Source organism: Sclerotinia sclerotiorum, genomic scaffold (genome assembly GCF_000146945.2).
Source record: "Sclerotinia sclerotiorum 1980 UF-70 scaffold_1 genomic scaffold, whole genome shotgun sequence".
NCBI classification, from domain to species: Eukaryota; Fungi; Ascomycota; class Leotiomycetes; order Helotiales; family Sclerotiniaceae; genus Sclerotinia; species Sclerotinia sclerotiorum.
The window spans coordinates 282,696-304,083 of NW_001820835.1; the positions used below are offsets into that span (position 1 = coordinate 282,696).

General features: G+C 43.5%; 5 protein-coding genes across 5 annotated transcripts; 2 read left to right on the plus strand and 3 right to left on the minus strand.

Moving 5' to 3' along the window:
• Positions 1-564: 564 nt before the first annotated feature.
• Positions 565-1,582, minus strand: SS1G_00106 (hypothetical protein; the record flags this gene model as incomplete). The annotated part of the gene is made up of 3 exons (XM_001597970.1): positions 565-689; positions 743-1,389; positions 1,446-1,582. The coding sequence occupies 3 exons, from the start codon at positions 1,580-1,582 to the stop codon at positions 565-567; spliced, it is 909 nt and encodes a 302-aa protein (XP_001598020.1).
• A 1,893-nt stretch (positions 1,583-3,475) lies between these two features.
• Positions 3,476-7,360, plus strand: SS1G_00107 (hypothetical protein; the record flags this gene model as incomplete). The annotated part of the gene is made up of 4 exons (XM_001597971.1): positions 3,476-4,173; positions 4,223-5,204; positions 5,553-5,675; positions 5,726-7,360. The coding sequence occupies 4 exons, from the start codon at positions 3,476-3,478 to the stop codon at positions 7,358-7,360; spliced, it is 3,438 nt and encodes a 1,145-aa protein (XP_001598021.1).
• A 1,927-nt stretch (positions 7,361-9,287) lies between these two features.
• Positions 9,288-14,257, minus strand: SS1G_00108 (hypothetical protein; the record flags this gene model as incomplete). Its single annotated transcript, XM_001597972.1, has 4 exons — positions 9,288-9,408; positions 9,461-9,846; positions 9,900-13,577; positions 13,637-14,257. 4 exons carry the CDS (start codon positions 14,255-14,257, stop codon positions 9,288-9,290), a joined length of 4,806 nt encoding a protein of 1,601 aa, XP_001598022.1.
• A 2,278-nt stretch (positions 14,258-16,535) lies between these two features.
• SS1G_00109 (predicted protein) lies at positions 16,536-16,754 on the minus strand (the record flags this gene model as incomplete). The annotated part of the gene is made up of 1 exon (XM_001597973.1): positions 16,536-16,754. The coding sequence occupies one exon, from the start codon at positions 16,752-16,754 to the stop codon at positions 16,536-16,538; it is 219 nt and encodes a 72-aa protein (XP_001598023.1).
• A 3,025-nt stretch (positions 16,755-19,779) lies between these two features.
• SS1G_00110 (predicted protein) lies at positions 19,780-20,355 on the plus strand (the record flags this gene model as incomplete). Its single annotated transcript, XM_001597974.1, has 1 exon — positions 19,780-20,355. The coding sequence occupies one exon, from the start codon at positions 19,780-19,782 to the stop codon at positions 20,353-20,355; it is 576 nt and encodes a 191-aa protein (XP_001598024.1).
• Positions 20,356-21,388: the final 1,033 nt, after the last annotated feature.

A 21,388-nucleotide genomic window follows, 5' to 3' on the forward strand; every position in this document is an offset into this window, starting at 1 on the left:
TGCAATTACTATGAAATATCCAGGAACTAACTAGACAATGAATACAATACAATACAGGGCGGTATGTAAGATACGACTATGAGGCGGAGTCTTGAGGTTTTGATAGATCTAGAGCTATTGATTAATGCATAGGTAGGTATTTCAATCGCGACTAGCGACTCATGACAAGAGAATTACATACCGGGTGAGCTGAACGGTGTGCATTGGTTGTATGAGGGAAGAGGCTGATACGTGTCAGCGCAAGTGAGGGTTAACATGCGTGTGGTCTTGATGTGTAGGTTTTTGAAAGAATGAGGATAGATATGCATGGGAAAGGTTCAGATGTAAGGAACAATGGCCCAAGTCCAAACTTTAGACTGGCTGTTAACTTTTGAGAGATTAAACAGCTAAACTGAATCGTAAATGGGTTGAATTTGTATTGGTATCTGTCAAATTCTAAATCCGATGCCGTTATATTGCGCCTAAATGCTCTACTATCCTTAAATTACCATACGCCTTTCCACTTTAAAGCAATCCTGAGTGGTACCATGCAATTAAATCATGCAATTATAAAGCATATGAAGTCTATAGTTTTGGCGAGGCGGGGGATCTGGTGACGGTGACATTGATAAGTCCATTTGGTCCGGATTGAGGAGCATAAACTTCTGCATCCTTGCCGGTGTTCTTGAGACCCTTATGCCAGCTGAGATCTGTAGATATGTTAGAAATTTCCTGTTTCATGGAGTGCCTCCTAGTTACTTACCGACTTCGAAATAATGCTTGTTGGGTAAAGAATAATCCACAGCCTCGACTTCTGGGACAGTCTCTAAAATAGAATTGCACATCTTGTACATAGTGTTTTGTACAGATGGACTGTTCTCCTCAGCGAATGTCTTCATGGTGATATTTCTAGCATCATCAAATGCTTTATCAAATTTGGGAATGGCCTCTTTAACAGCGTCCAATCCAGCGAATGTTTTCCAAGCCCAGCCACAGTCAACATCAGTCGACAAAATTCTATCCCAAACCTCGGGGAGCGTAGTATACTCGTCTCTAACAAATCCGTGGAATTGCGAACCAGTACTCTTTAAAACTAAAAGCCCAACAATTCCACTACGGATATCGATGCCCTTTCCTCTCTTGATAACAGCTTCAACATTTCGTGTTTCGTTTCCATCCCTGTAGAATGAATGCGGGTGCGGTTTGCCATCAATAGTCATTCGTGTCCATCTGTGAGTGATGATTTTGATGTTGGCTGCGGTAAGATGAGGGTAGGTATCGATAAAGTGAGTTCCAAGAATGCTAGCAAAAAGCTCAGGTGGAGTAACTGGATGTTCCTTGGCTTTGATATAGACTGTATTCTTCATGGAATCGGTTGCAACCACAACACTGTTGTCGGCTTTTGTGTATCTAGAAAATGTTTAATTACCAATTTGAGACGTATCCGAGAGGGGTGTGCAACATACGATACATCGATAGCACCTTCCAGTAATACACAAACAGTCATTTCTGTGACTGTTTGAGTTCCGGTTTGCTCATCTCTCTCTACCTTATAGACGCGGACATTATCCTTGCCATATCGTGCTGAAGATATTGATGACATGATGAAGGATTTGATTTCGATTTGTGGTCGAGAAAGCAAGATGATGCAACAGAAGTGTATGTAAACGCTATGTGCAGTTAATAGTACTTCACTTAGTGCTCTTATCGAATGCAACGGAGAGACTTGGTATGAATTAGTATGGTGTGATTAATGACAAGAATGAGGAATTGCTATCGAGGGGACTTTGGTCTCTTTATGTATTTTCGATTATGGTCGCTAAACAAGATTAGCGGCAACGAGGTCAGATATTGATCGAGGAGAACGGAGAAGCTCAAGCTATCTGCAGGAGTCTACCGGGTATGATAGCTACCAGAGGCTGCATCTTGGCTCCATATGCATGTAGTTGATCCTAACTTTCATCGGAAGGCGCCGAACGCACGAGGCCGAGCTGCAGCCTTGTAGTGAAACTTTGATTATTGGTCTTCCTTTTACCTAACCAACAGTACTAACTTTTTGATTGAAAAAAGTCTTTTGCTCAGCGGGTCTTTTGAGGGAGGCGTTTAAATCTCGGGATTTGAAGAATAGATGTGATAAACATCTCTTTCACATCATTTTGTTCTGTCACATCAAATGTTCAAATGTCGAGAAATGGAGACAAGATCTTACAAGGCTGACAAGTACCAACGGGACCGTCCGCCTATACTACCTAGTAAGTATATACCAGGTCCGCTCACCTCGTACGATGAAAAGACATTCTCGGTACATTCTAATCTGATGCCGCTTCAAGAAGAGAAGGGGAAGATCGACCGGCTTCTTAAAAGAGCGACAAGGCGGTTTCATTGCTAGAACTCAAGATCTGATAGACAACGTACACTTCTTAAAATAGAGTATTATAGTCCTTATTAGCAAAGGACTTTTGTCTTCCTGGGGTATTTTCGTACTGTATCTCGAAGAATGCAAGGCCATGAAGTAGGAATCGAAGGTCAAAATGTTCTTGGAAAGGTTTTGGACATCGTTAATTAGTCCTCGAGTCAGTTGTGATGGATCTATACTTATTTCAGTAGGCCGGTACAATAACACATTTGTAGTCGAGTAGGTATTTTTATAGAGAATAGCGAAGGAGAGGAAACACTTCTCCTGCGTATATATACGTATATACAAACATGTATATGATTTTGATGTGTATTAATGAATGAAGTCTCCATAAAAATGCGTACTGCAGAATAACAAATGCCTGCTAGCGATACTCTTCTTGGTTGGTTGGTCTGTGTCTGTGTGAGATATCCCCATCATTTGCGGGAATGGGAATGGGAGAAGACGGAGAGCATCAAAGGACGATTTGATTTAACGAAACAACAACTTCATGATCCTGTAAACTTTAGTCGCAATACAGTAGGGACGTTCATTTCCAAAACTTCTGATAAGCTGTATGTGTATGATACCTCTTTTAAAATACAATCTTCATTGATTTTCTAGCACGGCATTATCTCCAAATTTACTATCTACAACTCTGGTGCCCACATCGACTGTGGAACCTCCAATTATACCACGACAAGCACATAACACCCACGAATTGTTTTTGTCCGGCCGAGATCTATTCACCACAGTTGAATCTCCTCTTTCTACATTGGTACTTGGATGACTTCAGTGTCGGTCCCCTAACTGCACCACCTATGTCACCCCCGCACGAAGAACGTTGACCCCGACCTCTCGAATGGGCAGATGGTTGGACCATCGAGCATTCTGGGTTCGTCTGTGACGACAGCCCAGAAAAATACATACGCACAACAATATGCTGGAAGGACGAGTTTAGATCAACCTGGTGGTTTACAGCCGCCCGGTCAAAATGGCTCGCGAATGCCCTCAAGCTCAACAGCTGCATTTGCGCCTCGTGGCTCCTCTCTTGCACCATCCCCCGGCCCGGGGAGTTTCAGCTCGACAATGCGTAGCCAAATGCCTATACGGCAGACTTCAGCCCTTGATACAAATGCTTCGGTGCTAAACCAGGAACGATTAGAAGAAGAAGATAATACGAAATCGGGAAAGCTATTGTCGAATTTGCGCGAATCGCTGAGTAGGGAGATGAAAATAAAGGAGGGGAGTGAGAATATGTTGGAGGCATTGAATACGAAGAAAGCAAAACAGACAAAAGAGCAAAGGCAGAGGGTGGAGACGGAATTGAATATATCCAACCAGAAGATCAGAGATTTGAGATTCCAGATTACGGAACTTCAAAAACCTAAGCCTCCCACGACTCCTACGCGCAACCGAATGGATGCTCTCTTCCAGAGTAATGGTTTGAGATCACCTCAAAGTGCTTCCAAAAGTGTTGGGGGCTCGGAAGCAGCAGATGAGCTCATAGAATCTCCAACATATGCGCTGGCCGAAATTCTACAAGCTCTTGAGGTGGAAGGCCTCACTCCTGACTACTACGTGGGCCATGCAAATGATCTAGTTGAGCTCTTCAAGCGTCACCCAACCTTGAAGTACGATCTAGTGTGGTCAGTATTCGGCCTGAGAATGCAAGTCATGCTCCTGAGTGGGAGCCGAGAAGTAGTCGCCGCAGGATATCGTATGACAAGATATGCAATTTCTGATGTTAGCTCTTTACAAAAGATTCGTAGCTTACATACTGATTATCTCGCTGTCGTGTAAGCATCAACAAGGCCAATATTTAGGTTAATGCTAAACAATTTTTAGATCACTGATCAAGAAGGGAACTTCTGACGTGGAACGGGAGCAGGCTTTGAAATTCATTCGAGCTTTTCTAGATGTCAAAGACGGTATAAAAGAGGTTTCCAGGGCTGTCGTAAGAACTATAGCTTCAGTTGCAGATCATGAGGAGGATCGACTCAAAGCTATCTGCATAGAAACACTTGCAGAAATCATGGTCCGCGATCCCAGCCTTGTCGTTGCCTCTGGCGGTCTCAGACCTCTCGCTGAAGCTTTAGGTGATGGTACTTACGAAGCTTCCGAGAGTCTGACAGCAGCATTTTTGTTCTTGCTTGATTCTCCTCATAGGCGCCAATATCTGCGATCAGGTTATGAGCTAGAAATTCTCTTCACCTCCTTCACAGACTCACTATCTGTGAAGGAAGAAATTTTAAAGCAAAACTCGAAGGCTATTTCATATGCCTTAAATTCATGGCCTGGTCTTATGGCATTGTCTATGTACAACTTTAGAGCTATCAAATCACTCGTGTCATGCTTAATTCTCCCGAATCCCGTTGTACGCGAGACTGTCATAGATTTGTTCTATGGAATCTTGCGCATCAAGTCTCCTTTCTGGGCAACCTCTTTCCTCGCTGGCAGACGTCTCACTACATACGGACGAGTCGCAAACCTCAAAACTGCACCATCAAAAACATCAGCGCAGCAAGTAACTGAAGACGAGGCATGCGATAAAAGCTTTGTCGACCACTATACAGCGCTTTTACTGGCTGTGTTGATAAACTCCGGCATGGTTGAAGGATTGTTGCAAGTTACTCGAGATACTGATAATGCGATGCTAAAGCGAAAAACTACTCTACTTATCGGAGAAGTTCTGAAGCTTGCAAGTCAGCTATTACCATCAAACTGGAGCGCTGAACTTCAGTTGCTCCCCGGATTATTTGCTGCTGCATCTCAATTCGGAAGCGAAGAACGAATTGTAGCCACAAGCACGGTGTATCAGATTAGCAGTGTGAGTCGGACATTGTACAGATCAGCTCCATCCATCTCGACGACCCTCTCAAACAACAATAGCCATGATAATTTGTCCAGCCTGGGAGATCAACCTAAAACTAATCCCAACGTCTCATTTGACGAAACGACATTTAGGCAAATGTTAGTTGAATCTCAAGTTTTAGCTAGCACAAATCCCATTAAGTGGAAATGGGATATTATCCTGCGCGTTATCGAAGGTCCATTATTGAACGGGAAGCGCCTTGACGAAGCCGTCAAAGCCTCGAAGTTTATAAAAAGAATAATGAGTTTCTATCGGCCCTTCAAATACAAATTTTCTGAAGTTAGGAACACCAGGATAAATCAGAAATATGTCAAAGTCGGTTGCGCACTTATGCACACTCTCCTTCAAACAGTAGAAGGAGTGAAATATCTAGCAGACAACAAGCTACTCAGGCAAATTGCGGAATGTCTCGCTCAATGTGATCCGGTAGATTTTACCCCTTTCATTATGATAACTTATATACTGACAAGAAGCAGACGAGTGGTCTCACTGCTTCCCAACCAACATTTTCGAAAGAAAGACTTTCGGAAACGCTCGCATGCGGCTATTTTGCTATGCTTGGCACCTTGAGTGGTGACCCTAAAGGGTTGCAAATGTTGGATCGTTGGCGAATGATCAATATGATGTATCATATAATTGATTTGAAACAGCGCCCTGATTTGATCAAGCTACTGTTGTCAAACTTTGACTATAATTTACAAGGACACCCGAGAGTCCTCTTATCTAAGGCTTTGACCGCAGGATCTAAGGAGATTCGTATACATGCAACGAATGTCCTGCGTAAGTATTCCAGTCGCGCTCCAGGGACCACCGACTATAAATGGGCAATCGAGCTTCTGGTCACTCAATTATATGACCCAGAGGTTGAAGTCTGCGCAACTGCCATCAAGATTCTTGAGGAGGCATGTAACAGAAAAAGTTATCTCGAATTCATTGTGGAGTGTCGCCCGGCTTTAGACCATTTAGGCGAAATCGGTGCTCCTTTATTGCTACGTTTTCTCTCGACTTCGATTGGATATCACTATTTGGACGGACTCGATTACATCAGCAATGAAATGGATGATTGGTTCTTGGGAAGGAATGATAGCTACGTCGGAGTTATCGAGGCAAGTTTATCACGAGCCTTTGCAGAAATGCCTGAAGAATCTTCGCATCGTATGAGTATCGACGAGGATAGCTTTGATATCGACGCCGAAAACGATACCCAGGTTCCTCCTCATTTTTATAGAGAACTTACTCGCACAAAAGAAGGCTGCAAACTTCTTCAAGATAAAGGACATTTCGAAGAGTTTGCATCCACGATCCGCGAATATGGTATGCTAGCCGATGATCCCGAGCTCATTCTCAAAATCAAAGGGTGTCTCTGGGCAGTCGGAAATGTGGGATCCATGGAACTAGGCGCACCATTCTTAGAGGAATCAGACGTCGTCGAGCAAATCGTCAAGATTGCCGAAGAACATCAAATCATGAGTTTACGCGGTACCGCATTCTATGTCCTAGGACTTATCTCTCGAAGTAGGCATGGTCTTGAAATTCTTTCGGAACACGGATGGGACTCCAATACCACTACCTTAGGCGTCTCCCTCGGCCTCTGCATCCCTCAAAACCTAAACAAATTCTTCTCCTATCAACCTTGGGAACATAAAACCATCTCTGACATCATCATCACAGAAGAAGAAAAAATGGAAATTGATCTAGCGCGTATTGATGGTGATGAAACTAATCAACGTATCCTGGAACTCGTTGAAAATCTCGGAAATATGATTTTACATAAAAAGGCCATTGGAGAGTTGATTGCCATCAAAGAAAATAAAGGATATGCATTTAAACAGGTGCGGTTGTTTAAAAAGGTTATGGTACTGTTGGAGTATCATCACTTCAGACTCCCGATGCGCAGGTTTGTCATCGAACTTTTTGAGAAGAGGGTACTGAGGCGTATTGTGTTGGAAGAAGAAGAAGATGAGGTGGAAATGAGTGAGAGGGACGTGGAGAGAGTGGAGAGGAGAATCCCACGTGATGAAGAAGATAGTGAAAGTGAGGGTGTGAGAACGGAACGTCAGAGAAGTGTTACGGATATTGGAACCATGGCGAATCAAGCGAATACTCCGTAGATATGATGTGATATGATTTGTGGCTTCTGAAGAATAGGTGGAGGGGTGGACGGATGAATATGTACGATTATGAAAGGGACATTGAATGAATGTAGTAGAAAGGGAGAAAGGGAGAAGGGAAGAAACAGAGAGATAAGATGAGCAAAGTGATACAGACATAACACGCCATCTCATCTCATCTCATCTAACATAACCAAATATCGAAGACCTGGCCTCTTTCTTCCCTCTTCACTAACCGAGGAATTTTCTTATCATTTCTTTTATTTCCTTCACTTCACTTTCCTTTCTTTTTCTTCCCCTTAAATCTCTGTACAAAAGTTTTAGTTTAACATAGGCATGGCATAGGCATAGGGTGGTGCGAATGGTTGATTACGATGGCGCTGTTGATTGGTTGATTGGTTGAATGAATGGATGGATGGATGGCGTTGGTTATTTACATAGTGCGTGCGAGTAACTTATCTTACTTTATCTTACTTTCACTCACTCATTTCACCTTTCCTTACCTCACTTATTTTGATTTGATTTGATTTGATCTGGCATTTATGCGCGTGGAGAATGGACGGGTGGGTGGATTGCCGGGAGTGAGGGGGGCCTTCGGGGTGGGCGGGTGAGTGGATGGATGGATGAGAGAAAGGAATGATATTTGAATGAAATGGAATTGTAGGAAACATAAGCCAGATATGCAAGATATGTACGCAGGCGAGGTGGGTGGGTATGGGTAAGAGACAGATTCACAGACAGATAGGCAGACAGATAGGCAGATAGGCATAGGATTTGAAAAGTTATATGATTGAAAATTGAAAAATTATGAATGTGTGTGAATGTGTGTGTGTGTGTGGGGGGGGGGGGGGAGAGAGAGAGAGAGATTTATTATTGGTGAGTGAGGTTATTATACATGCTAGGTTGATTATTAGTTGGTCTCTTGTGGTGGAATAAATGGGTAAGAAGTTCAGGAAATTATGAACTCTTGTAGGAAGAGAGTTTAAGAAACCAGTATCCAAATTCCAATACTCGAGTACATATCACATAAAACATAACCACCAATCACAATTAAATCACAATTCACATCAAGACAACAGATAAATAATTTGAATCAGTTTCATAAGTTTCTACCACCTGAAGCCGGCTGGCATGATGAAAAAGAAAAGAAGCAAAAAACCAATGACAAAAAGAAGATTATAATTGTACAATAAGGTTTTCCGAGCATCCTGCATTCCTCCCCACAAGCTGGGACATCCAACTTCCCCTAAACACAAATCCACAGCTTTCACGATAGATTTAGCCTGCACCCTTAGAACAGAACAAGTTTCCATGTTGTATTCCTCCGTGGCACTCGAGATCAACCACCATCAGCCAGCCAAGCTACCAGAGAAAAACTTATCACCATTGCGCAACCATGAAGCCCCATGCCTTCTTTCGTGAAGCGGACATTAGGCTATCAAAGTCGTAATGGCGCCAATGCAAAAATAACAAAAACGCAAAATAGTTGTAGCGTAACATTCGTAGACCATTCGTATGGATGCACTGAAGCAAGCCGGTCATCGATCATTAGAGCCACGTAAAGACGAGGAAAATTATGGACAGAAGAAAGAGAAGCTTTTAGAGGTCGTGTCATGATCAGCAGCCAACCATGCCGCCGTCCAAATGAACCCCCGTCAGCCAAAGAAATTCGCAGATAGAAAGCACCCTATTTTACCCCACGCACCAAATACCGGATAATGCATTAGAAAGATGACCGAAAACAAGATCTGGTGATAACGGAATGTAGTCTAATGGGTGAAATCTGAGGTATCATAAAGAACAGAATGAGGAACTTTTAAGACACCCGTTTTGAAATAGGCCCCGCCGTAAATGCAAGATTAGCCCGCCGTCTATGCACAGAAATTAGAATGCTCCGTTGTATGAAACACTTTTAATGCTGAATGATTCAAGCATCACCCTCCTTCTTGTCAGAAGCTGCTGTGGATTTCGACAACACTGGAGAAGTATGGGTAGAAGGAGGAGATGCCGGATTCTCGGTCTCGCCAGATCCTAATCCTGCAAGTAGACTATTAAATGGTTAGTTGATGATCAATAATCGCGAATATGGAATACACGAACCTAAATGCATTTGCGGAAGTAGCTGATTTCCTATCCTTGTCTTGTGGGGGTGTCCCAGTTCTTGATGAAGCTCCTGAATCTTCACCTGTTCTGCTCAAGGAACCTCCTGGACCCATCTTTCGACCACTGTTGCTTCTTGAATTGAACATAGACGTGGGTCCAAATGACATCTGTTGACTAGCCTGGCGGTTTGCACCACCTTTGTTTGTAAGACGACGAAGGTCATCCATACCAACAGTGTTTTTCTGGTAATCGGGAGGAGGTTGGTTTCCATATCCACCGGAGAAATTTCTTCCATCACCACGACCCATTGGCAAGCGTCCACCACCACCTCCTCTTTGACTCCTGGAGTTCTCGGCAGCCTTTTGTGCAGCAGCAGCCTCGGCCTATAATTAGTTAGTATGTGAATGATCATTACCATATTTGTTAGAATTCTTACCTCTGCTCTAACTTCTTCGAGTGTCTTGGGGCCCTTGTTGGCTTCCTTTGATGCCCATCTCTTCTTACGGAGATCGACGATATCCATAAGCATAAACTTCAGTCGACTTGGCAACTCAGGTGTTTCGATCATGGCAGTAATGCGAGTGAAGTAAACATCCATCAATGGTCTACCCTTCTCGGTGCTGTCGAGGTTGAGACCAATGGTCTTGAGGAGTTTGGTCAAAGACTCAATCTCAGCTTCGTCGGGAAGACCCTGGTAATCCACGAGTTTCTTGACACACTCATGCATGATACGCTCTGTAAGCATGCTAAGCTTGTACAACTCACCAATGAATTGAACAAGACCAAGACCACGTCTCTTAGCAGCTGCGGCGATATAATACTCATCTGAGAGCATAGCAGCTTCCTCGGTCTTGGCATCTTCACGCTCGCCCTCCGGTTTCTCCGGCAAATCAATCTTCCAACCTCTTTCAAACTCTTCTTGACATCTATTGAGCAAGTACTTTCTGAAAAGGTTACCACCAGAAACGATGTTACCATTCTTATCCACGATGCTCTCGTCCTTGATATCAGGGCTCATGGTCTCCAGCATGCGCTTGCAGAACTTGGCATACATGGAAGCCCAGTGTGCCTCGTCAGTTGCCTTCTCAAAAGTAAGTTGGATGACCTGTCGCAATGTGCGTCCATCTGCTTCGTCTCTAGATTGTGCAGCTATAGCTAAGATTTGGTCTGCGATCTTGTCAAACTTCTCGGGAGTCATCTTGTTCAAAGCTGCCTTAACCTTTCTTTGGACCATGTCAGGATCCATATGGCCAGCGCCTGGAACGGCCCCAGGAGCAGGTCCAGCAGCACCGGTAGCTGATTGGGTTTGACCGACACTGCGTGGTTTCCAACCAGTAGAGGAAGTTTGAATAGGCTTAATGTCCATGCCGCTTGTAAGAGGCATCTTTGCGGCTGCTTGGGCTTCCTGCTTAGCATTACTACCTTGGTAACCGCCTTCACGCTTGCTACCACCACGAGTGGATCTGCTTGCTTGACGTGGGGAATGTGGCATGGAAGAGTTGGTAGAATTGGTTCGTTGCATAGAATTTCCACCTGGGAAAGCTCCACCAGGGCGCTGGAATGAGGCCATAGGGTTGAGTGCTGGTCGTGGCATATTGCCTTGAGACATAGCGAAACGCTCGGCACTTGTGGTTCCGGGTGGGAGAGTCTTTCCACCTTGAGCACCAAATTGACCCATGGTAAATTGACCAACGGCATTTCCACCACCACGGTTTGATCCTCTGGAACCCATGCCACCAGGTGTTCTCTGTGATCCACCGGGTCTGGCAGAGCTTGGGTCATCTCCAATAAGAGCCTTGATTTGAGACTCGAATTCCATAGAAGGCTTCTCGGTGAATACCTTCTGGAATTGGAGCAAGAACTCTTTATCATACTTGAAAGTCTTGCCCTTGGCATTAACGGCAGAGTTCAAAGCAGGGTTTGGTGAATTAATGTTGGCTGGATAGATGGAGGAATCAAGCACGGCCAAGAAGCGAGCAGACTTAAGTGACTGAAGAGCTGCGCTAGGTTGAGGTGGTTCAACAGGCTTCGTATTGAGAGGTGCTAGGTTGAGTGCAGCAGGTTTGCCCCGCTTCTCGGCAGCAAATGACTTAGGAGGCGGCCCCATGGAGTCGTCGGAAGTGGGAGTCGATGCACCACTGTCGGTTTCGAGGGTAGCCTTTGATAGTTTGGTGGCGAGAGTATCGGGAGTCTCCTCATCCTTCTTAGAATCACCACCTTTAGCCTTTGCTTCCGCCTCTGCTCTTTTCTTCTCACGCTCATCTTCGAGACGTTCCATCTCACGCTCCTGCTCCCTGAGTTTGCGGTCATTCTCCGCCGCATTGACCTTCTCACGTTCGGCTTTTTCAGCATCCTCCTTTGCTTTGTCGGCAGCGCGCTTGGCGAGTATCTCTTGTTCCTTCTTCTCTCTTTCAGCTTCAAGGGCCTCCATCTCGGCAATCTGTCGATCAAGTTCTTCTTCTGCTTCCTTCTTAGCCTTCTCGGCGGCAGCTTTAGCGTCTGCCTCTTCCTTAGCTTTAGCCTCCTCCGCGGCCTTTGCCAACTCCTTGGCTTTCTCTTCTTCCTTCAATTTGGCTTCAGCAGCGGCCGCGGCTTCAGCGGCCTTTGTGGCCTCCTCGTTCTTGGCCTCATCGATCTTATCGCCACCTGCTGCCATTTTCTTGACTTTCTCTTGCATCTCTTGACGAATTTCTTCAGCAGACTTTGTAGCTAAGCTATCAGCTCGAGCATGTTGAGGAGTAGCAGACTTCGGTGGGGGTGTTGGGGTGGAAGAAGCTATGACAGGTGGTGTTCTAGTTCTGTTACTAGGAGCTGGAGAAGCAGGTGCTTTGATTGCTTCAACATTCAACACGTCGCCATCAGGTCTCTTGATGACGATAGCTGCACTCTTGCGAGCTGGTCTCGAGAATGCGGAAGCTTGAGTTGCAGGCTTTGGCTGCGGTGTAAGTGAAGTGGAAGGAGTCATCGAAGGAGTTTGTGTCTGGCCCATGCTCGAAGCTGGTCGATGTTCGGACATCTGGGAAGAATTGCGAGACATAGGTTGTGCCTGTTGTGCATATTGACCTGCAATATAGGGTTGCTGGTAACCTGGCTGTGGTGATTGGGGTGGAACGGGATGCATGTAACCCACTTGAGGATACTGGAAAGATGGGGGACCACCCATTGGCATCATGCCGGGATAAGGTTGAGCATATGCATTGTGAGTCTGTGTATCTGTTAGAAATTTGTCAAAATTGCCAGAAGCTGGCGAAAAATCAATATTTGAAACATCAGAAGAAACATGGAAATAGGGAGTAGCAGAAGGGAGAGGGGGGAGGCTTGGGTCCGTAGAATTTAGATCTGCACGCTTCTTCGGGATAACTGAATCCTTGGCTGGAGGTGATGGCAAATTCGACTGTTGGTTGGAAACAGGACAGCCATTCTCCTGGTGCTCCAACTGGATGGACTCTTTTCTATTTTTGGCAATACCTTGACCGTTACTCCCACGTAAAGATGGCTCTTCATTGCAGGTGAGGTTGTGACCGAAAAGTTCTGTTGAAGGCTTTCGGTAATGGGTTGAAGACTTATCAAACCACTTCTTGCCTCTACCACCACGATTGAAAGATTGAAAGGGGAGAGAATTGCTGGAATAAGAAGGGCATTGGTTTACCGGGTATTGGTAGGGTGATTGTACTGGAGGACCTCCCATATGAGACGGCTGGTAGTACGCAGCATGAGCGTTGAATTGTTGTGGGCTTTGCATGGGCATGGCCTGGTTCATGTTTGGTGTATTGGGAATCGAGTTGGAAAGGGCCGGGCTTCGTGCAGCTTGGTGGGGGGAATTCTGATATTGTGGGCGGCCTTGATTTTGGAAAGGAGGCATGCCACCACGTCCCGCATTTTGGTTGCCTCTGAATTGAGGTTGACTTTGGGGGGGAAAACCAGAATGACCCGAGTATTGTTGATTAAATCCGCCACGACCACGTCCACCACCTTGTTGATATCCTCCACGGCCTGCTCCGGGACCTTGATTGTTGTCACTTTGTGCCGAATGAGATGATTCACGACGAAGGTGACCACCTGCCTGAGTGTTAGGTGCTAGGGGTCCTTGAGAGGATGCTTGTCTCATGTGTCGCTACGAGTGTGAAAAAAGTTAGTGGATATTCGCTGTGGTTGAATGGAATCAATACTAACGTCACCATCGTTACCCAAACTACCAAAAGTCATGTTTCCTTGCTGGATTCCGGAAGGAGGTCTTCCACCACTTGCAGCTGGTTGAGGGATAGGAGATGGTGAATTGGCGGGCGAAATTACTCTTGGGTTGTTTCCTGGAATAGGAATTGGTGCTGAAGCCGGTTGAGAGATCTGTGGGATACTGTGAGTAGCAGCAGGAGAATCCATAACTGATCCAAACTGAATGCCACCTCTTGAACCACCTACTGGACCTCCATTAGGAACATAACCTGCGGGGCCATTTGCGCTGATTGTAACCGAACTCTTACGGCTGTGGTCAGTCGAACCACCATTAATTGCAGAGCTACTATGGGCAATAGCAGGTGCAGAAACAGCCGGTACAGCGGGAGGAATCGAAGCTCTACCGTTCACCGGTGAGATAGAGGATGATTTTCCATGTTGCTGTACCGGCGCAGAACCTCCGACAGCCACGGCGGGTGAGGGAGTCGAGGAGCTCGTCGCGATAGGTGGCGACGAGACTGCCTTCTTTGCGGTAGAAGCGTACGACTGGGTCGATTGCGACGCGCTGTTGGTGTTTGAGGCCTGGCTTTGGTTTTGAGAAGTTTGAGGAACGGAAGTCATAGGGTGAGCTGTTTGTCGAAGGTGACCTCGGATCTTTTTGTCGTGAGAAGAAGGGATTTGAATTATTTTGTATGACGTTATCGCGATAGGAGTTGGATGACGAGTTGTATTCCTTCGCAGATGTGTCGATAGAATCTGAATCGAAATCTATTAATAAGAGAAAGGCTCTTTTTTTTTAATTCGAATAAATCGATGATAAAAAGGTTGAGTGGAGAGGATTTATGTGTTTTCTTCCTGAGTGGGCAGAAATTAATCGCTCTCAAAAAAAAGTGCGAAGATGGGATAGGTATCGCCCTCTCTTTTCGGGTGGGTGAATGAATGGGAGAATTTGTCGTTACAGTTTCTGAATAACTATAACTGTACAATTCTGGTTAAAGGGATCGATACTTTTGTAAAAAGGTATCGAGGGACTATTCCTGCCGCGATCGTTCTTCTACAGAATAGAAGATGTTCGCCGGGATAGTTTTATCTTGAGGGGAGGTGGTGTTTTCAAGTGTCTTGAAATTAATTGTTGGTGGTGGTTAAAAAAATGTTCGAGAGAAAAAGCAGATATCAGATATCTTTCGGTGGTGGCTCGGCTAGTGGTATCTGCTATTTTTTTCTACAACAGGGAAAAAGGGAAAAGTGTATGTACGCCTTGAATCTGAGGCCAACACAAATAATCAAAAATTATTAAATATTGTTCTCTTTTAAAAATGATTGATGGTTTTTCCTGAGAGGTTTGTTTCTGCTTTGTGTCTGTATGGTAAAATAAGGTAAGGTAAAGTAAAGTAAGGTATTGGTCCAGCCTATGAAATGATTGAAGGATTGAAGGAACTTGTTTGTCTTTTCTTTGAATCCCTTATTGTATGGTCCTTCTAACAAAGTGTGAAGCAGATAAGCTTGATTGAAAATTAAGATTGTACGTACTTCTGTAGAGTACAATGGAAAGTAAGTGTTCAGATGTGTGAAAGAGGCTTCGAGAGACAATGCAATAGCTGGGTATTGTCTTTCGTCTAAAGTATCTACTAAACACCTACTAAACATCTACTAAACACCAACTAAATGTGTAAATGTATACTAAATGTCCGCCAATATCTCTACTTGAATGCCTAGTAGGTGCTAGATGCCAAGTACTAAATCAATTAGGTCATCATATCATCGAGGATTTTCGGTGAAGAAATACCATATCCCGAGTAGTTGTGCTTTGATCTAACTTTTAGGTAGGGTATCTTACTATCTTTCCCTTATATTTATATCATCAGTCTACCTGTCTATTTCAAGAATCCATCGGCGTCTGACATCATGTTTCAAGCAATATTTGTACACTGAAGCAGATATTGATTTTAATCAATCCCTTTCTCTCCTTTTCCCTATCGCCGATGTTCTCGTCCCCCATCCACTCCAGAAAATAGACGGATGAAATTAAAGTTCGACTTGCAATAGTCCGGCCAACCACCAATTCCACTTGAGGGCCTTTTACTAAATCTTGCTTGACAGTCCTGGTGGTCACGGCGAAACTCTGCACTCATCATTACATCAAATCTCAAGAGTTAGCTCTTCAAACACGCTAGTCCTGGTCATGGATAACCAGGCAACTGGGTGAAGGATTTATTCTTGGGCTCTTGTGGCATGGCATAAGCATAATTTGGGCATATCTATCCTTGGTCTGACCCGACTTGCATTACCATACTGTGGTGCTGTATGTTTCTGGTAGCAAACTTCTTATCCAAGCCAGGAGAGAATGTATCTTATGTCTTCTTCTGCGTCTTCTTGCATCATAATTATGTTTATTAAGGATTGCTTCCCTATTTTTTTTAAAAAAGCCCTTTGATAAAGGGGCCAATTTCCAATATTCAGCTGAACACTTCACATAATCATTATCAACAACTCATCAGCTCTGAAACTCCACTCTCAAGCTCGGGCACAGAGCAGTAACTCGATGGATACTCGTGGCACGATTCTGCACCTCGATAACCAACAGATTCCTAACAGATCCTTGATCTCAACCCTACAGCCATTGGAACAGCCTTGGAGAAACACAGCAGGGCGTATGATGCTTCTACGGGGTATCGGTATAACCCAGTCCTCACGTACTATCAATCCGTTTTGATATCAAAATACATATTGATTCAATGGTGCAGCTCAAACACACTTGGAAATTCATCAGACGATGCAACATGATAGAAATCTACCTACCTACCTAACTCAAGGAATATGGCCATTCCCCGAAATTTGTACACATCGCCACCACCCAAAGCATTGGAATATTCGAGAATACATTGAAAGGTTACACCTTCTACTTCTCCAACCTGTTGCATTCTGCATTCTGCACTTGTGTACCATATATCCAACACGAACCTTTACAAACAACTTTATTCGTCAAATATCCCTTGAACCCCCTTTCGGATAATATCTCAAGGAAACTGATGTCAATATTACGTCCAATAACATTTATTACATTTTCTTCATCCCTTACCTTACCTTGATCTTTGAATTCTTGATACATGCGTGTCATTCATTTTCTTCATTCTATATTTGTTCGAGCACCAATCCTACCTGTCACGAACTCCAAATCCAAATTCAACCTTGCCCAATGCTTTCCTATCACCACAAACTCCGCATCTAAACTCCACTGGCAAACGCCAACTACAACACGGCTATACAGTAGTAAGTAAACAGCAAGGTGACTCATTCTGACGGTGCGTCCTGGATATATGCAATAATGCGAGAAAGAACGGATAAATGAATAGACGGATTTAGATATATACGAATTTACGCAGTAATGTATCTTTCAGGTAAGTAAGATCTTAGTAATACACTCAATTCAATACCATAAATGATCACCAGCCCCAAAATCCCATCCTCAACATCAACTCCAAATTATCCTCCACCCAAAATTCCCCAAAACACAATCCAAATGCACATCTTCGTTCGATCACTTTTCGAGAATCTTTCCGTTTCCGCAGCCAGCTTGACGCTCGGACCATAAGCTTGTAAACCAATCAAGGAAAAGTTAAAATAATCTGTACAAACCTGTACACAAAGTTTTTGCATGTGATTTTGATGGATCGATCTTTTAACTTTTAGTGCTTGATGTTTGTTTTTAAGTGAAGTTGTACAAAATGTACTGAAGCCTGAATATTGGAAGTCTTTATAATAAACAGTTTATAAAATCCGAATCCAATCTCTATCAGAATTTTCATCTAGGCATCTTTTTCAATCCCCTCCACTATCACAATCACAATCATTTATCTACTGTACCAGGTATCTATCTACCCCGCCGCAATTGAGTTGTCGATAACTCCGTACGTACTAGATACTTACTAAGAGCTCCACTCAAGCTACCTACCTACCTAGTAACTTATATACTATATATCAACCTAGAAATTTTCATTTGTCAGTACCAATTCATGTGGGACTAAACCAACATTTACTTCGAACCTAACACGAACCTAACTCCAACTTATCCTGCAATCGCATTTTTACCCGTCCGTCCAGACTCCACACATCCACACATCCCATCCATCCATCCATCTCTACTAAAGAAAAAGTCTAAAACCAAGCCCAAAATCAAGCACCGCACAAATCATTCCATTTCTGAAATTACTTTTTAGTATTTTTTACTCTATCCACTCGTTTGTTTAAGGGTTTTCGAAAATGATAACCCTTATCTTATCCCGTGATCTCGAGTACGAGGTTTTCGTCTTCTGTGATATTGTATGGGAGGAATATAGTATATACTCCGTACAAGTACAGGACGGCGATAGGATATAGGAAATAACACATATGGAATACATAGGAATGAGTTGGCATATGGTACTAAATTCCTCATGCTGTGATTGGTAGGTGGGGTGTTTAGGTATTTAGGAAATTTAATTTACCTTACCTACTAGGTATGTACTATGTAACTTATAAGAGGAAAAGAGAAGAGAAGAGGGGAATCAGGCGGGGTTGACTATATGATCGTGAGTGAGCGGCCCGAATGTGGATTCGATTGAACGGGTAGTTCGGGTAGCTCGGGTAGTGGTGAAATTACACCTGAGTGCGAGAGAGGGCAAGTGCCCTGAGTGTGCTTTGTTGAGGGGTTGAGCCTTGACGGGGGTGTTGGTCGTGGGTGAGGGGCTAGGTGAGGTTGAGTTGAGTGTGGAGGGGTTGATTTAAGTGGAGTGGTGTGGTATTGGTGTGGTGGGGTGAGGTTTTGGTGTGAAATCTTTTGGTGAGGGTTGTGAGAGGGAAGGAAAGGGAAGGAAAAGTTTCTGGTAAGTAGTTGGGTATTGTTTTATGGCGGCTTTTTGGTATGTAAGAGTTGAAAGTGTTTGTTTTTTGATGGGTGAATATCATTTTAGGGGTCAAAAGTAATCGAGGTCTAGGGAGATTCTATACTGGTGCACTCGAATGTAAAATTATTCCCCTTTTCACTGCTACAGTGGTGTCTTCGAAGTTGAAGCATGACCGAACTTCTTGAGAAAAATTTGGTTGTGGGAGTCCATTGCCAGTGCAAGTTTACATTCGTAGGTTACTTCAAGTGGTTTTCCCACGTTACTCATTTCTTGTATTTATTGTTGGCTGCAAGTTGGATAGTGTCTGATTTCTCGATACTCTTGTGGGAAGAACTATCTTTATGTGTATATTCAATTTGAATATTTACGTTTACATATGTTCAATACCTAGTGTTTGGTTGCAAAATGATTCCTGCATGCCAATAACCTATCCTCGTTGCTCTTGGCGGGGGAGTAGCTTTTGCGTTTATACATTTATATAAATACATTGAGGATGAGTGGGAATAGAAAGTTCTATACATGATATCATGCAACTCAAAAATTACTATGTATCTTCAGCTGACGCGTGGTAATTATTTCTCGTTGCACATTCAGTTCGAATATTGCCCATTATTCGCAGGCTTTCTGACTGAGTATAGCTCCATATACGCACTCACATCCAGTAACTCAGCATTTCATTGCACCTGGTGCTGATTTTAACATTCACTCTGCCTTGAATATGACTCCACCTCTAGAGGAGAGATCACATCAATGGGTTTTAATGTATATCCATAGTTATTGTTGCCATCACGGACTTTGAATTCTTTCACAGGTATGGTAGTTGGTGATTCTTGTGACATCAATCTCTGATGTGTTATTATTCATTACAAAATTAGTTTCTGGACAGATGATTCTTCTGGTTAGACGCGCGCAGGCAAGCACATTGTGTGATATTTAAAAGATGGAAATAGAGTCATGAAGAAATATTCGGAGTCGAATTTCTTCAGTTTCCTCTGCGGATTACGGGTATGAGTCTATCTGTCTAGTAATATCATTCTTGATGGTTCTTAAGTGCAGAATCATATATATGATGCGTCTTGACTTATACGAGATATTTATCTCACAGTCACTCTAGATAAAGTCAAAGTGGTACTAAAAAGGTTCCAGATTCTTGGATTGGAAGCTTTTTTCTTCTTCCTTACACAATAACACAGTCCTATCAAAAAGTCTTGCTTACCTCTGACCTATTAAATAATACCAAATACACTTACAATCACACAAATGGCAACCAATAATCAAATCACCCGCTATCAGAATCCTCAGCCTGACGACCAGAACCAGTACGGTGCCCAGAACCAATACGATGATGCCTCGGCCTCGCAAAATCTTGTGTCCTACTACTCTACTCCATATCCACATCAATACCAAACTGATCGACCAGATAGCCAATATGGACAACTAGCACCACAAAATCCTGAAACTTTCCAACATGCTCGCCCAAATCAATCACGATACCAAAGCCCGCCGCCAGAGCGCAACGAATATGCTGATGATAGAACAACATCTTCCCGGCGTGCTCATGATGACCATGGAAGACCTCGCCGCCCATGGGAAAAACAAGACAGGGCAAGCGATACACAGAGGGTGCTGGAAAAAGGAGCTGGAAATATAGTTCCAAAGACAAAGAAACGAAAAATTCTCAAAACAGAAAGAGAAAGAGAAACTAAACATTATGAACGGCAGCAGGAAGAAAGTGGTGAAGCGCCGGTTGATAGACAGGGGAGATCACGTGGAGATGTTGATGATGGAAATCATTGCGGAGAGGAAGAACGAGCTGGAAGAGTTCACTGGGGATAGATGTTTTGAGGGCCTGTGTAGTTTCTGGTGGAGGATCTGTTGTTTGGTATTTTTTTCTATGGAGCAGAACCTGCTTGATACTATATGCATCAGTTACTAATCTTTTTAAAAGATTCTCCTTACTATACAGGTGCGAGGATGAGATATTAGTACGCGGCATTCAATGACGCAGTTTGAGGATTTCTTTAGTCATTTCTTTTTTTTCATTTTATGTGGATCCTAGCATGACACTTTCTTAAAGCGGTATCATATCAATGAATGTATGTAAAGTGCAGACTCATATCTAAGGTATGATTGATTCAATGAGACATCTTTTTCTCTTGATTCATAGACATGTCTTTTATATCTGGGAGTCACTCTTCTTGGGTATCTGGATAAGCTTAAAAGGATCGAGTTCGCTGGTTTTATTGTTTTTTTCTTCTTCCCTTTTTTCCTTAAGCCTGTATCAATAATACGAATTTGCTCTCGCTGTATCTAGAATACTACATACCTATCTCAAAACCATCCATCCCTCATCTCATCATAACATCAAACAAAATTGACACGATCCCGAGGCGTCAAATCCAGCAAACTCCTCCCCAGATGCACCACCTGCACCATAACCACCCACATATTCATCTGCGGCCACACCATCGACAAAATCTCTGACACACATCAAAAAAGAACATGTCGAACATGTTATCCCGCCCGCTCTACAACCAACAATCCCAACCATCCAACAACTAGGCACAGACTCAAATACGAATTTGAAGATGGCACTTGCAGTAGAATCGATTGTGCTGCTAGTATGATGGGGAAATATACATGTTCATATGAAGAGTTACCTGTATGTCGGAAAAAAAAACTTGTAGATTTCTTTTGGTGGGTTATGCTTGTCATGTTTCTAGGCCTACGCCTGAAGAAGTGGAACGACAACCCTACTGTTACGAATGTGCATTTACAGATAAAAATGATATTTCGAAAATTCCCATCTCGAAACCACGACCTCAAGCACGCTGCATTCTTGTGAGAGGTTTCTTTGTTTTGAGTGTAG